The sequence below is a fragment of the Plectropomus leopardus genome, chromosome 21 (genome assembly GCF_008729295.1).
Source record: "Plectropomus leopardus isolate mb chromosome 21, YSFRI_Pleo_2.0, whole genome shotgun sequence".
NCBI classification, from domain to species: Eukaryota; Metazoa; Chordata; class Actinopteri; order Perciformes; family Serranidae; genus Plectropomus; species Plectropomus leopardus.
In genome coordinates this window covers 11,210,249-11,225,561 of record NC_056483.1, presented here as the reverse complement: position 1 = coordinate 11,225,561, position 15,313 = coordinate 11,210,249, and the positions used below count along the sequence as shown (strand labels likewise).

Here is a 15,313-nt window from a genome sequence, read left to right as displayed (position 1 = left end):
AAGCTGCTCGTTAGTTGGGTTTTGGGGTATTTTACAGCCGCCAGTTGGACGTTGTTATTGGATTTTTCCACCTTTTCCATCTGAACACATATCTTCTCATCCACCTCTCTTCAATTCATTTTTCCTTGTGTCCTTTGCTATTACTTTCTATATGCATTCATTCCCTAAATAGCCCTGGTCATGTCTCTTCCAGATCATGAAGTGCATCAGTCAGCTGGAGCTGGCTCAGCTGATCGGTACGGGGGTGAAGGCACGCTACATCTCAGGGACAGTGCGGGGCAAAGAGGGCTTCATTACGAGTACAAAGGAGCAGAGCAATGATGAGTACCTGGGTCTAGGTCAGCACCGTCTCATGAATACATACTGTGAAGTGTTTGTCCAGTGAAGCTAAACTTTTGATAAATCAATCGGTATACACTCAATTCCTTACCATAAAACAAGCTGTCCTTTGCTCTGCAGTTGGAGGGACAGTGGACCGTAAGCAGATCGCCAGCATTCAGGAGTCCATCGGAGAGACCAGCTCTCAGAGTGTGGTGGTGGCTGTGGACAGGTACTGTAGACATACTGATCTGCAAAAAGACAACCAAAAAAAATCAGGACAACTATTTTTTTCATATAACTCCATCTCAGTGCACCACACTGTGACATACTGAATAAATTATTATGTTGGTCATAATTTATAGTACAAACTATGGACATTTAGAAGGAGAAAATGTTGAATTATTACAAAAAACACACTGAGAGACACTTTAAACATTAACTGTTAACTGGTTATGCTGTAAGTCTGGAGCAAACATCTTCTTCTCAGAGGTAGTTTATATCCCTTTATGTTTATAGCAGAAAAACAAATCTTACCATTCAATTTGTGATATTAATTGTCACATTTTGTCTGCTTTAGGATATTCACCGGTTCTACCAGACTGGATGGTAATGCAATAGGTGAGTCTGAGATACAGTTTTTAATTCTTATTGTTTCAAGGACAGGTAATTTATAGCTATTTTTTTATCGTTGTGCGTCACTTTGCCCGCGCAAAGGACCCTTTGTTTGCTCATTGCCAACATCTTTTTTCTTTTCGTCAGTTGATTTTGTGCGCTGGCTGTGTGCTGTGTCCATGGATGAGCTGGCCTCGCCCACACACCCACGCATGTTCAGCCTGCAAAAAATAGTCGAGATCTCCTACTACAACATGGGCCGCATCAGACTGCAGTGGTCCAGGATCTGGGAGGTTATCGGAGATCACTTCAACAAGGTGGGTGAGGGATGATTTCTCCAGGGGTGGAGATCGTGAAACAGAAGCAGATTTTCAAGACATGGATATGTTATAGTTCTTTTGTATGGAAAAACTACTGAAAATGGCGTCATTAATAATAATGAGTGAGAAAAAACTTCCTTAGTTGGGGAGCAACCAAGTGAGCTGCAGAGGACTGTTTACTTTCTCTCCCACCTTCTGTTTTACAGAAGGCTGATTTCAGTCACTGATAAACACAAATTGTTGCCAGAAAAGCTTTCTGTTAGTTTGTTATTCAAGGACACATCTCTCACTGAGGTTCTGCTTCTCACTGAGTGGCTGCAAACTGGGTTTAGTGTGTGTAAAATCAAATCTTCAAAATAGCCATTTATCATTTTGAAAAGTGGATTTCATTTTTTTTTTTGCAGGGCATCTAATGCATCTACAGTAGATGCTTGTTCAGTTTCAACTACAACAGCAATGATTAGTCAATGGAAAGAAAAACAGCTGACTATTTTGATAATTGCTAAACCATTTCAGGCATTTTTCAAGCAAAAATGTCAAAAATTTGCTGATTCTAGCTTCTTAAATATGAAAATTTGCTGCTTTTCTTCATCATTTATGATTGCAAATAGTGGATGATGTAGTAAATGTATGATAGTCTTCTGGTTTTGGACCATAGGATTGACATATAAGGAATTTGGAGAAAACACATTTTAAGCTCTGGAAAATTGCAATGAGCCTTTTTTTTCATTTTTTTGACATTTTATAGACCAAAAACTTAATCATATTATTTTATTGTGAAAATAATTGGCAGTTTAATCAGTAATGAAAATAGCCAGAGTTGCAAGTCTCAAATGTAAAAAAAAACCCAACACTATAAACTGTGTAATGTTACTGAAATGTGTTTTCTCTTCATGCAGGTTGGCTGTAACTCCAATGAAGATGTAGCAATCTTCGCAGTGGACTCCCTGAGACAACTGTCTATGAAATTTTTGGAGAAGGGGGAGCTGGCTAACTTCAGATTCCAGAAGGACTTTTTGAGGCCTTTTGAGCACATCATGAAAAAGAACAGGTGAAGTAATACACTCGGAGCTGATGTTACTCCTCCCATGTAAATCTGTGGTTGCGGGTGGTGCGAACACAAGACCTCTACTGTGTCTTTGAGTAGTTACTATTTCTGGGCTGTTTCTCACATGGCTGCAGACTCGCACTCCCCTCCTCCCCTCCTCCCTTCAGCCTCTGTAGCAGCTCGTCTGTTATTCACTCTCTTCCTTCCTCTGTCTCTACTCTCTGTGTCTCTCTTATAGCAGTGAGTAAGCATACTGTTCACTCAGAAAAGCAGCAAACATTTTGCTTGACCCATTTCAGTCTGTTTGCATTACCCTTTCAGTGAATTCATGTAAAAGGCCCTTTTTTTTCTGGTCCGACTAAGTCTTGAATGGATTTTCAGACGGCTATCAGTTATAAATTAGCTTAATTTTGCTGTCTGCGTGCAAGCACTTTTACTGCAGCACACTTTTCATTCATGTGAAAGAGGGAGTAGCAGTGTAAGTATAAATCCACCCACAGATTGAACAGGCTGAGAGCTTCAACAGAGAGGAGATGGCAGGCAGCCACGTAAACCCTGCAGCGCAGTGTGTCCATTAGACTCGCTGCCCTCCACTGTGTTGGTGTGTGCGTGTGCAATGCTAAGCGGAGGCAGAGCTCTTCCCTCATTCATAACTACTGAGCAATTAGCAATGCTCTTCACTATGGCAACAGTAAAAACCTGTCGTGCTAAGACTAGCCAGTGCTGGATTAATGATGCTGCCTGAAAATGGCTTATCAAGAGCTTTTAACGATAATTAACATCAATGAAGAGATAAATTTCCTTCTTTTTAATGGATTGACTCTTAATGCTTCCTAATTTCTTTTCCCCGCGTCTCTCTTTCACATGCTTCTTCATGTGATGCTCTGCCATTTGACTCCTTCCATGTACTCCTCTTCCTCAACTCTTTTTCTCTTTGTTTATCCTCCATCCCAAATTCACTCCTGTCTCCCTGTATTTCCTGTCCAGGTCTCCAACCATCAGAGACATGGTGGTTCGTTGTATAGCTCAGATGGTTAACTCCCAGGCAGCGAACATCCGCTCAGGCTGGAAGAACATTTTTTCTGTCTTCCACCTGGCTGCTTCGGACCAGGACGAGAGCATTGTAGAACTGGCCTTCCAGACTACCGGCCATATCGTCAGTAAGTCCAGCACACACAGTGACACCTAAGATGTAAAAACTTAAATGACAACCTAAATGACAAATTATTTTTTTAAATATTCATCTTGTTATCATCAGATTTTTTTGATGTGATCTTTCTGTTTCTTTCCCCTTCATCTATCTGTACCTCCCTCCACCCTCTTAATCTCCTTCTTTCCGTCTCCCAGCGAATGTATTTGAAAAGCACTTTGCGGCCACCATCGACTCCTTCCAGGACGCTGTTAAGTGTCTGTCAGAGTTTGCCTGTAATGCCTCCTTCCCAGACACCAGCATGGAAGCCATCCGCCTCATCCGACACTGCGCCAAATACGTCTCAGAGAGGCCACAGGTTGGTGTCAGAGTCTGAACAATTTACTGCTTACTGCAGAGGTGCTCTATGCAATGTTCTCACTGACCATGAGACCAAATGCATTGACTTAAAGGAGACCTATTATACTAAATTTCAGGTTCATACTTGTACTTTGGGTTTCTGGAACATGTTTACATGTTTAATGTTCAAAAGACACTATATTCCTCATACTGTCTGTGCTGAAACACCTGCACTTACCCTCTACCTGATGCTCCGTTTAGCGCATGTTTTTTTAAGCCCCCCTCCCAAAAAAGACCCAGTCAGTTCTGATTGGTCAGTGTTTCTTAATCTGTCACATCTCAGTGCAGCCAGGGAACGACTTTAACCCCTAAATTCCACCGGGTCCGTCAATGGCACATTATGGCCACGGCACGGCCTCCAGAGCGGATCCTGGACGTTCAAGACAATCAATGACAATCAATGATTCTACCAGGTGCGCCTCTAATCGTCTCAGTAGTGTCTCAGACGTGGCTCACAGCTCTGCTCTGCGTAAAATACAATCCGCGTCTATTTTTGCCGGAGACCGACAGCAGCCACATCAAGCCAGACAGAGCAGATCATACCAGGCAGGAAGTCAAGCAGCAGTGCATCCGGTCAATTTTCAAAATAAAATGCCTTGCACGGACTCTGGAGCATGTTCCATCATCTATTGACATCATCCAGTGTGTATCATACATGTTTGCTGCCACAGCTTTGCATACTCATTTTCTCACCCTTAACATCACAGACAGACAGAACGTGTGCATCCGGAAAGCATGAAAGAGAGTGCTAATAGTGCAGAACAGGGGCATGTACAGTGTCTACGGAAATGTGCATTTGTTTAGGAGGGTTAATCCTCTCCCGAGGCAGAGATGGTGAACACGGCTTGTATTTCTCTTTGGTAGGCGTTCAAAGACTACACCAGTGATGACATGAATGTAGCGCCTGAGGACCGCGTGTGGGTGCGGGGGTGGTTCCCCATTCTCTTCGAGCTCTCCTGCATTATCAACAGGTGTAAGCTGGATGTCAGGACCAGGTAGGCGGGTTTCACATTTAGCCTGCTATTTCAGATAGTGGGCGTTATTAAAGGCATTAAACTGTATACTTTAACATCTATCAATTTAGATTTCAAAAGAGTGTGAAGGCAGCAATAAAGGCATGCAGCTGCACATCCAATAGATTAAAAAAAGACTAATGCATGTTTGTTTTAAGGCAAATGTCAGCTATAATGTCAGGGAAAGAACAAATCTGACTGTGTGCATTTCTCAGGGGGCTGACGGTGATGTTTGAAGTGATGAAGACCTACGGACACACCTTTGAGAAACACTGGTGGCAAGACCTGTTCAGAATTGTCTTCAGGATCTTTGACAACATGAAGCTACCTGAGCAGCAGACTGAGGTACACGACAAGGCTTTGATCATCAACAGCTGTTTCAGATCCTGTTTTACAGCCGGATAGCTCAAATATTAAAGGAGCAGTGTGAAAGATTTATGGGGATTTAGTGGCATCTAGCGGTGACGATTATCTACAGAGGTCTCTTCCTTTCCAAAACAAAGGGACCAGGTGATTTAAAGCTGTAAAAACACTAAACAAAGCAGATTCATGTTACAAATTAGTGTTTTTCCAATACTGTTTGGCATGTCGGAGACAATAAGCTAGCCCAGCACCTGCTCATGTGTGCTCACCTTTTTCTGTTAACTTAAGATGCAGACGTTAAGGAGGTTTTTTGCAGGAGCCAAATTATCTAGAATTTTTTTTTTCCTCTGACCAGGTGATTAAAACCAGTAAAAAACACTAAATAAAGTTTTTGGTTTGTCCATTCTGGGCAACTGTCGGTGCAACATGGCATCCTCCCAACAGACCTACACGTAGTGTAGATATAAACATACATATACACATAAACATACATATACACATAAATATACATTTTCTACATCTAAATTTTTTTACTAGAATTTTTTCATTTGTATTTATGGTATCTCAATGATATGTTAACTCTATCGTTACATTAATTGTATTATTGCTTACAAATAATCCGTATGATTTGTTGTTTTCCGCATCTTTAAATGTATTTTATCTTTTCATCCGATAAAATGTATATTTATATAGAAAATAACTCTACGTAGTAGCATTACAGTTGATATGACTTTTAATATTGAAGCACACCTGTCTCATCCTCTGCTAATGGCCATGTGATGATTTAAATGGAACAGCTGATGGTGCTTAAACAGAGAGTGAATCTGATAAAATGATGGAGCATGAAAACATACTGTATTCCATATCTCCTCATATACCCATCTAAATCTTACACATTGCACCTTTAAAATGCAATCGCTAAGCCAGAGTATTGTGCTGTAGTTTGTGCTCTCATGTTGATGCAAGAAAATTCTCACTGCGGTTGTGTTGCACCCTCAGAAAGCAGAGTGGATGACCACCACTTGCAACCATGCACTTTACGCCATCTGTGATGTCTTCACCCAATACTTTGAATCCCTCAATGACGTGCTGCTGGATGACATTTTGGCTCAGCTCTACTGGTGTGTGCAGCAAGGTGAGCACGCAGAAACCTCATGTCATATTTATCTATACACAGGTGTCTTTTAGAGGAATTTGTGTGCAGTGTTAAGATCAATATTTCCTTCTTTTCTTTAAGTGGCTACATAAAAAAAGGCAAAGGCATGTTGCTTTTGATGCAGGTTATGAAAGTCAAAATAATAAGAGCCATTAAGACAGTTAATAGTCAATAGAAAATAGTCAGTAAACGTTTTTAGTATAATTGGGTTGTTTATTTTCAGTAGTATCACAGGAGAGGGAGTGCTGATGTACTGTATACAAGCTGGTATGACCACCTAAACCATCAAAATTTATGGAATAACATACCTTAAACTGGTCAAGCAACTTAACCATTTTAAACTAGTCAGGCTTTTTTTCAGCAGGGACAGTACAACTGCACGACCTCGACTGTGACATTGTTTATTACAGTTCAACAAGCGCCATTTATTAGTTTTTTTGCTCCGCCGACACAAATAGTTCCGCAGCCGCTGGACGTGATGGCTGTTGCCTAGCAACACAACTTTTTTTCCCCCCACAAACTAGCTTGGAAAAAAACTAACTAGTTGCTTTGTATTAGTTGGGTTTACACGTTATGCACAGCATAGGGCAGTTACTAGTATCATGTAAAATTTTTGGTGTGTTTTCAGTCAAATAAGCTGTGTTTCTCTGTTGAGTTGCCGAGGTAAGCAGGAAAAATACTCACCGACTCATAACTGCGGTTTCCGCGGCCTGCGACACTCGCTGACAGCCACCTCCAGCTGTCTCATCCAGCTGAGGACACTCTGGCTCCCATAGTCAGTAAAGGGAGAGGGGCAAGTTAGAGTCCCTGTCGGGGTCCTCGTCTCCGAGCCGCATATCGGTAACACAGTTGTGCACAATCTTAACGCACCGCGCAAGGGTTAGCCAGCTAGCTATACTGAGGCAGCTAGGCTAAAACAATAGCGCGGATAACGGCCCACAGCGGCTTGTTGAAAAACACCGCTGCCGCCAGTAATAAAACAATAAACGGGACGGAAGACGGAGTGACAGCTTCAACAGCAACTGCTACCCTTTCATTTTCTTTTACCAAAACTCCCACACATTCAAGAGCCCCGAAAAGAGTGTAAGTTCTCCCCAGTAGGATAAGTTAGGCCTCCAGAACTACACTACAATTAACAGTAAACTACCGACTATTAATGTAGGCTTAATTAAGGGTTTAGAACTGCTGTGCGGAGTGATATCTGGAGAGTTAAAAGTACCTTTGATTGATTTGTTTGGAATAACTGTCGACCAATCAAATTGCTTGGTCGGAACTAACTTGTATAATGGAACATATTAAAAAATATATGGAAAATATATACAGAGTTTATTCATAAAACAGCTTACCTTTGTTTCCTACTCTGTCTTTTTAATTTACACTCTCCTTGTCTCTGCCTCCCCACGTCTCTAGATAATGAGCAGCTCGCCCGTTCAGGCACCAACTGTCTGGAGAATGTGGTCATCCTGAATGGAGAAAAATTCTCCCCGGAGACCTGGGACAAGACATGCAACTGCATGCTGGACATCTTCAAGACCACCATCCCACACGCGTAAGCCTCTGCACAGATATAAACAAAGCATCTCTTCAAAGCCAGAAAACAAGCCATGATTTTAAATTTAGTTGTAAATAAATCTACTGTATTAATTTTAGCAGTGATTATAATTATAAACAAGGATATTAGCTGCTGCATGAAAGAGGAAAATTAAAATACAAACCAGACATATCATTCAGCAAAGACTTTGAATAAATTATTCTGTTTAGCTTGATGGATTTTCTTGCTCGGGTAATTTTCTATTCTGGAAGTTGTTAGTTTATCATTCTGTCCAATAATGGATGTGATTAACTGAGCAAACTGTTTTTCAGGCTGTTAACATGGAGACCAGCAGGAGCAGAGGGAGAATACTTGACAACACAGAGCCTGTCAGACAAACAGCTGGTGAGGAATGACACAAGTTTTCTCTTTTGTGTGTGAATGAATCATTATTTGTTCAAGTTTATTTCAAAATCTTTTGCTTATTCCTCTGAGATTTTTTCTATCAGGATTATTGTTATGTTTTTTTTTATTATTGAGTGCAGTACCGCCCCCCTCAAAAAATAAAGTAAATACATTTTTAAAAAATAAAAAAAAATCAAAGTAATGACAGACAACTCATACACTGGGGTAAATGGAGACAGGAATAAATATAGACGAAACAGGACAAAATGAGACAAAATGGAACAAAACAAACAACAAAAAAGCCAGAGGTCACCAGGTGTTATAGTATTTTTGCTGTTTCAGATATGCAAGCCAGTTGTTTTTTTGTGCTATTAGAGGTTATTAAGGGCAATTTTCTTAAACATAATTTCTATACTTTTACTGTATATACCTTCACGTACTGTGTATACACATGTATAGGTCTTATAGTAACGCCATGCACTTTGCTCTTAGGACTCCATTTCCCAGAAGTCAGTGGACATTCAGTCTCGCTCTGAAGACCAGCATTCCATTAGCAGCGCTGATCGGGTTGCCATGGAGAACCGTCGGCACAGCCAGTACAGCTCAGCCTCAGGCATGTGTGAGGAGGGCTCCCGGAGCAGGACCCCAATAAGTAAGCCTGTCACTTGATTCAGAGACGGACTGCTCCTGTATTCATCCCTGTTTGTGCTCTGATGGAAGTTTCCCTTAATGCTCCACAGAGGTCCAGGAGCAGCGCTTATTCACTGCTCTGCTGATAAAGTGCGTCGTGCAGCTGGAGCTGATCCAGACCATCGATAACATCGTGTTCTTCCCTGCCACCAGTAAGAAGGAAGATGCTGAGAACTTTGCTGCTGCTCAGGTACAAATACTTTTCTGTGAGATAATTACAGAATGACCCCTCAGTGGGTTTGTTTAGAAGTTTTAGACCATATATTTTTGTGCTGTGATTAAAGCCAATAATGATCCGTCATGTCTTTTTGAAGCGGGATGCCTCGTATGCAGCAGACGTCCCAGTGGAGACCCAGGACCAGGGCATGTATCGTTACCTAACCTCAGAACAGCTCTTCAAGCTGCTGGACTGCCTGCTGGAGTCGCATGGCTTCGCCAAGGCTTTCAACTCCAACAACGAGCAGAGGACCTTACTGTGGAAAGCAGGTATGGCAAGAAGTCTACATGAAGAATATGTGAGTAGTGGATCAGGCTGTGTAGTTTCTTGGGGATAATATCTAGAGGGGCACTCAGAGAGCACAGACCTCCGCCAAGGCCAAATACTTCATCTTGCAAAGTTAACAAAAGTTAACAAAATACGTGCGTGTCTGCACTGAGATTCGGATCCGCTGTTAAATATAATGGATTGTTCCTTGGCCCATGCTACACCCTTCCACCAAGTTTCATCAAAACTGAGCCAGGGGTTTTTCCATAGTTCTGCTTACAAACAAACCGAAACAGAGTCATAAACTCCTTGGTTGAGGTAATAATAATGATCATTATAGTATATTTAAAACGGCTGTGATTGTAACAATGTGCATCTGTGTGTTCGTGTTCAAGGTTTCAAAGGAAAGTCGAAGCCCAACCTGTTGAAGCAGGAGACCAGCAGCCTGGCGTGTGGCCTGCGCATCCTGTTCCGTATGTACACGGACGAGAGTCGCCAGGACGCCTGGGAAGAGGTCCAGAGACGATTACTCAAGTAAGGAACAAACATGTGACGCATTCACTGCATTCACTGCATCTGTGCTGCAACTGCTGATCCCTGGGTATTTTAAGCCAAAACAAGATCTTTTCCTAACCATAATTAAGTGTTTTTTTGTGCCTCAACATAACAATATGTTAACCACAGCATTTTGAAACTTTTCAATATATCTGCCTTACAACAACATACAAATATGTTACATAGCTATGGCTTGCACAAACATACAATGGCAATGGTGATTTCAGAGCATCTGAGAATTAACCCTATTCAGCTACTTCCACTGATAATTAACACGACTTCTCAGTTCATGCAACACTCCTCACATTGATCTGACACTCAGCGTCATCGTTTTTGACCTCCACGTCAGCAGGCGTAGCTGTGTTGACTCCTTTAACAGGTTACATTACTGATCTTTGTGATAGTTTCTGTTGTTGTGTTGCTTATTTTCATCCCAGTGATGATCCTGTCTGCACAGATAACACTTCTCCTGCCAAACACGTGTTAACAGACAGCTGGAGCAGCACATATATCTATGCATAAGCCTGAGAATATGCTCTCAATTTGACAGAATTTAGTGACTAATTGGAGGTTTTGTTGTTGGTAGTTTGCGATGGATACATGATGGATGCTTTTAGAATAAGACATCTTGCTAAAACTCTGCTGGAATAAACTAGTTTAGTTATTCTCTTAGGTGTGTGCGTCAGATGGATGGATTTGAGAAGTTTTGGTCGGATCACGTTTATTTATTTTAAAAGTTCAATCCGAGAATAAATGAGAATAAATTTTATTAATACTTAAGGTCTTGGGGGCAGTTTGAGTTATTAAAATTGCTGCAGATCTTTAGAAGTCCTTTTACTGTCCTGCAGAATTAATTGGCACTCTATTAGGGATGTTGTTGCCAATACATCTGTGAAATATTAATATCAACTGATAGTTATCAGTTCGCTCCACCCCTGGTCTGTGTGCGTGTGAGCATATGCAAATGTCCCTGAGCTGACAACTATTTCATCGGTCAAAGCCTAATTTGCGTCTCACACATTCACCATCGCTCTCTCAAATGTGGGAATAAAAAGATCACACTTTTTCGGGCACAGACGTCAATGGCCTCCTCAGAGGAAGGAGAAATCCAAAGACACTGACCCCTGAGAGAAGGGGAGGTTGTTTTGATGTCAGTATCTACAGTCAGTTACTCGTGGCAAAGGCACAGCGTTTGCACAGCTCGGTAGTTTTCTGTAACGGATGCTTGTGCGCCGTATAGATCATAAGAAATCAGCACACTGATGTTTCATTGTTCCGTCAGCACTGCTGTCATCGCTGCATCTTTATTCAGCGCCTCGCAAACAAACGTCGCCCCCTTTCTCTTCCTGCCTCGCCCTCGAATTGATGATGATATCAAGATAAAGCAGAATCATCGCCTGTCTCTCCTACTTGCATTCATTATTAGAGAGAAGATGAGAAAAAGGAGGAGGAGGAGGAGGAAGGATGGTGCCTCTGTGTGCGAGTAGCTCAGAAATCCTAATTCATAAGGACATGGTTATGTGTCATCATGCCTGTATTTTAATGTTTTTTTCTCTCTCTCAAACACCTCATCCTGTCATCTAGAAGCAACACACGGGCAGTTTTTTTCTTCAAACACTAGACGCCATGCACAGCACACATGCAAGTTTGATTAGTGCAAAGGAGGGTAAAAAGCAGATCTGGGAGGTGATAAGGTCAGAGATTTAAGTGCAAGGGAGCTGTGAGTTTTGAGGGAGGGAGAGAGAAGGGGTTTAATGGCTAATGGATGCCGCTGATGTCAGAAGAGGGCCGCAGGGTCGAAGGGAAAAGGTCAGGGGTTGCGTCAGTTTCCCTCAAGCTTAAACTGTGAGGAAAAGTGTCTAATTGTTTTCATAATAGCCTCAGTCAGATGCTTTAATTAGCTGTTAGTGAGCGAAAACAATCTTCATCATCCCCATCCCGGCAATTTGTCATGTGATAAGCGAGGCGGAGAAACAGATGCTATTTTGCTGCAATATATTCGTCCTTTTCTCTGTCAGAATATCCAGTATTTTTTGCTGTTTAATGTTTTACACAGTGTTCACGTGCATCCTGAAATGTGTCTCTCTTCGCCTGTGTTATGTAGTGTGTGCAGTGAGGCTGTAGCATACTTCTTGGCTCTGACCTCAGAGAGCCACAGAGAGGCCTGGACCAACCTGCTGCTGCTCTTCCTCACCAAGGTGCTAAAGATCAGCGATGAAAGGGTAAGGAGCCCGAAGACGCCATGACACCTTCCTGAAAAAACACAAGATCATCTACAACTAGGCCCGATCTCTAAAAATAACAGATGAAGCAGTTATTTTTTCCAACACTTTAGAGTGTGTTCTCACATGTCTAACATTAGTGTAACAGGCAAAAAATAGAAGGCATGTCCAAATCGTCATCTATTTTTAAAACCTTTTTTGCAGTAGAGGATAGTTTGGCTCTTTAGAAATGGGGCTGTGTGAGGTACTATAATCAATATATTACATAGATTAGAAGTCAGTCGGCATGCTTCCAGTTTGGAGAACCAGGCAGGGGTACTGGCACGGGATCTAAGAAATGTACAGCTGTGGATTTGTTAGCAACAAAACACATTTTAGCCACCAAAAAAAAAAACACCATCAGTTTAGTTTAAGCATACACTATATTGAAAATATTTTTAGTGCTTTACCTTTTTATCTCACAGTGATTTGCAACTCTTCAAGGCCAGACTCCATAGAGAAAAACACTTATTTAACATTGCTGGACACAGGAGCTGCTGGTCTACTGCTGCCTCAAGCAATTAGTTTACTTGTGTTATTTTGCAACTTTGGCATTTAAAAGGACTAGTTTGGGTTCACCACAGTCACACAGTAACACAAAAAACTAATTGATCATTCAGCAGTAGACCAGCAGTTCTCATGTCGAGCAAGAAAAATGACTGTTTTTGTCAATGGAGTCTGGTACCTTTGAAGAGAGTGATGCAACGTCTGGAGTTCCCCGTTGCAAAAGGCTGTCTACCAGCAAGGTAAAGCAGTGAAAATGCTCTCAATATAGCATACACTTGAACTGATATTGATTATTATTTTTAAGTGGGCTTTGTGGTTAAAATATGTCTTGTTGCTGCCCCCCTCCACAGCAGTACTTTCCTTGGCTTCTGTGGGACTACTCCATTCTGCTTCTCCAAACTAAGGGCACACTGACCCCCATTTACTGTAGATAATACACCGACGTCCACTTCAAAAGATCCAAACTATCCCTTTAGATATGAGCCAAACTCACTGCATTTTTGGGTTTGAATATCACACTGGGACTACTTAAGTATTTAGATTTAGATGCACCCTCATATAGGCCGAGGCTTTTGCAGTAGCTTGGGTTTGATGCCAACCCAGGGCCCTTTGTCATGTGTCATTTCCTCTCTCTTTGACATTTCTTGTTGATCTATAGCTGTCCTGTCATTAAAGGGAAAAATCCTCTTAAAAGTAGTCTTGAAAATTAAAATTAAGTAGTGCAGTTACACCCTTAGTACACTTAATAGTATGTCTACTCTATAGAGCTCAGCAAAAGATAGCAGAAAAAATTGCTGTTTGTCATTTAAAGCCATTTTGTACCAAATAACTAGCATATACATACGTTTTAAGTGCTCCTGGGTGTTTCTTTATTCCACCAAAACATGTCTGTCTTCATCTCATTTCTGTCTATGTTTTATCCCACAGTTCAAGGCGCATGCATCCAGATACTACCCTCTGCTGTGTGAGATCATGCAGTTTGACCTGATCCCTGAGCTCCGAGCCGTTCTAAGAAAGTTCTACCTGCGCATCGGCGTCGTGTTTCACATTGCACAGCTGCCTGAGCCTGAACCAGAACCTCAGCCGGCACACGTTGAGCAGGAGGAGGCAGATGCAGAGATGGCGGAGGAGGCTGGGGAGGAGGCCCAGTGATGCTGCACCACAAACAGCCTGGAACACGGAGCTCCGCTGAGGCCTCCACCTCAGATCTGTGAAACTGCGCTGATGCTCTGTGTCACCTCAGGGCCCCCCCATGTGGTCTCTGCTTGACTTAAAACAGCTGATTATCAATCAGCTATCTGCTACCACCCACCCGCACCCTTAACCCTGTCACCACACACACATACACACAGACACGCCTATACACACACAAACAGCCCAGACAGAGTACTTGATATCACGATGAAATCAGTAATGTCTTGTACAAGGTGTAGCGATGCCTCCACTGGATTAAACGACTAATTAACAACTGACAGTTATCCATATCTCTGATCTGCTCAGAAGGAATTTATTTCAAAAAATGTGTGCTTCTTACTGTATATTTAAAAAGTAAAGAATGAATGGTTTCAACAACATGCAAAAAGACATATTTAGTAACTATGAAATGTGACATTTGTCACACCTTGATAGTAATGATCTTTCTGTCTGCACCGCAGACGGCTAACATTAGTATTGATAGCCTCTTGGATGAAACTAGTTGTACAGATCTGCCGCTATGTAATATAATCTTATAACACTAGATTTCATTTATTTTTGTTTATTTTTGTTTTCCTCCTCTGGATTTGCTGCACTTGATCTCTTTTTTGAATGCACTGGAGATTTTACTTTTGTGATAATTTATTTGACTGTACCATCTCCTGCAGATTGTCCTATACAGTACGATTTGTAATTGAACATGACCGTGGAAAGTGAAGGGTTAAATTATTCCATTTTATATGTTCTTAGGTTTTTATTGGAGATAGATGATAACTGGGCTTCTGAAACTGGAAGATAAGAGAGCAACCTGATGCTAGCTGCTTTTGACTCACTAGTCTGTTTTCATGTTTGAGTTTAGTTTTCACTCTTGTGTACAAAATCAAAAGTTAATAATATATTTAATGTTTTTTTTTCCTTTGGTTTGGGGGAAAGGTATATGTATAGAGAAAATGACAAATGTTAGCTGTGCTTTAAGTATGAATGGGATGCATTCCTGCTCATGGATGTAGAAAACAAAATGTATATGATAAAGCAATGTAAAGTTTTCTATGTTGCAAAAAAGATTATGTACAACTTTCTGTACAATACATCATCTGGCATTCTAATCAGGTTCTAGGTCAATAAAGTTTTTGAACTTGGTTGATTTGAAACGCTGAATCACTGACTTCTAAATGATAGAGCCCCTAGCTGTTCATTTTGATCTATTAACAGCCGTCAGCCATGACATTAAAGTAACATTTTATTATGATAAAATAACTCTCCGGTGAATAATTATAACAAAAATAACAACATTAGCTCATACA

At 41.3% G+C, this 15,313-nt stretch overlaps 1 protein-coding gene across 2 annotated transcripts in view; it reads left to right on the top strand.

The window, feature by feature from the left end:
- arfgef1 (ADP-ribosylation factor guanine nucleotide-exchange factor 1 (brefeldin A-inhibited)) overlaps nt 1-15,148 on the top strand; it is a 65,704-nt gene extending 50,556 nt beyond the window's left edge. For both annotated transcript variants that reach the window (XM_042510129.1, XM_042510128.1), the window contains 18 exons: nt 194-338; nt 460-550; nt 899-939; nt 1,081-1,250; nt 2,153-2,304; nt 3,289-3,461; nt 3,649-3,809; nt 4,715-4,845; nt 5,079-5,208; nt 6,226-6,361; nt 7,793-7,931; nt 8,246-8,318; nt 8,811-8,970; nt 9,059-9,198; nt 9,323-9,494; nt 9,888-10,026; nt 12,152-12,269; nt 13,743-15,148. In XM_042510129.1, coding sequence (XP_042366063.1) covers nt 194-338; nt 460-550; nt 899-939; nt 1,081-1,250; nt 2,153-2,304; nt 3,289-3,461; nt 3,649-3,809; nt 4,715-4,845; nt 5,079-5,208; nt 6,226-6,361; nt 7,793-7,931; nt 8,246-8,318; nt 8,811-8,970; nt 9,059-9,198; nt 9,323-9,494; nt 9,888-10,026; nt 12,152-12,269; nt 13,743-13,967 — 2,496 coding nt within the window. In that variant the 3' untranslated portion in view covers nt 13,968-15,148. The remainder of the gene's footprint in view (nt 1-193; nt 339-459; nt 551-898; nt 940-1,080; nt 1,251-2,152; nt 2,305-3,288; nt 3,462-3,648; nt 3,810-4,714; nt 4,846-5,078; nt 5,209-6,225; nt 6,362-7,792; nt 7,932-8,245; nt 8,319-8,810; nt 8,971-9,058; nt 9,199-9,322; nt 9,495-9,887; nt 10,027-12,151; nt 12,270-13,742) is intronic.
- The last annotated feature ends 165 nt before the right edge of the window (nt 15,149-15,313 follow it).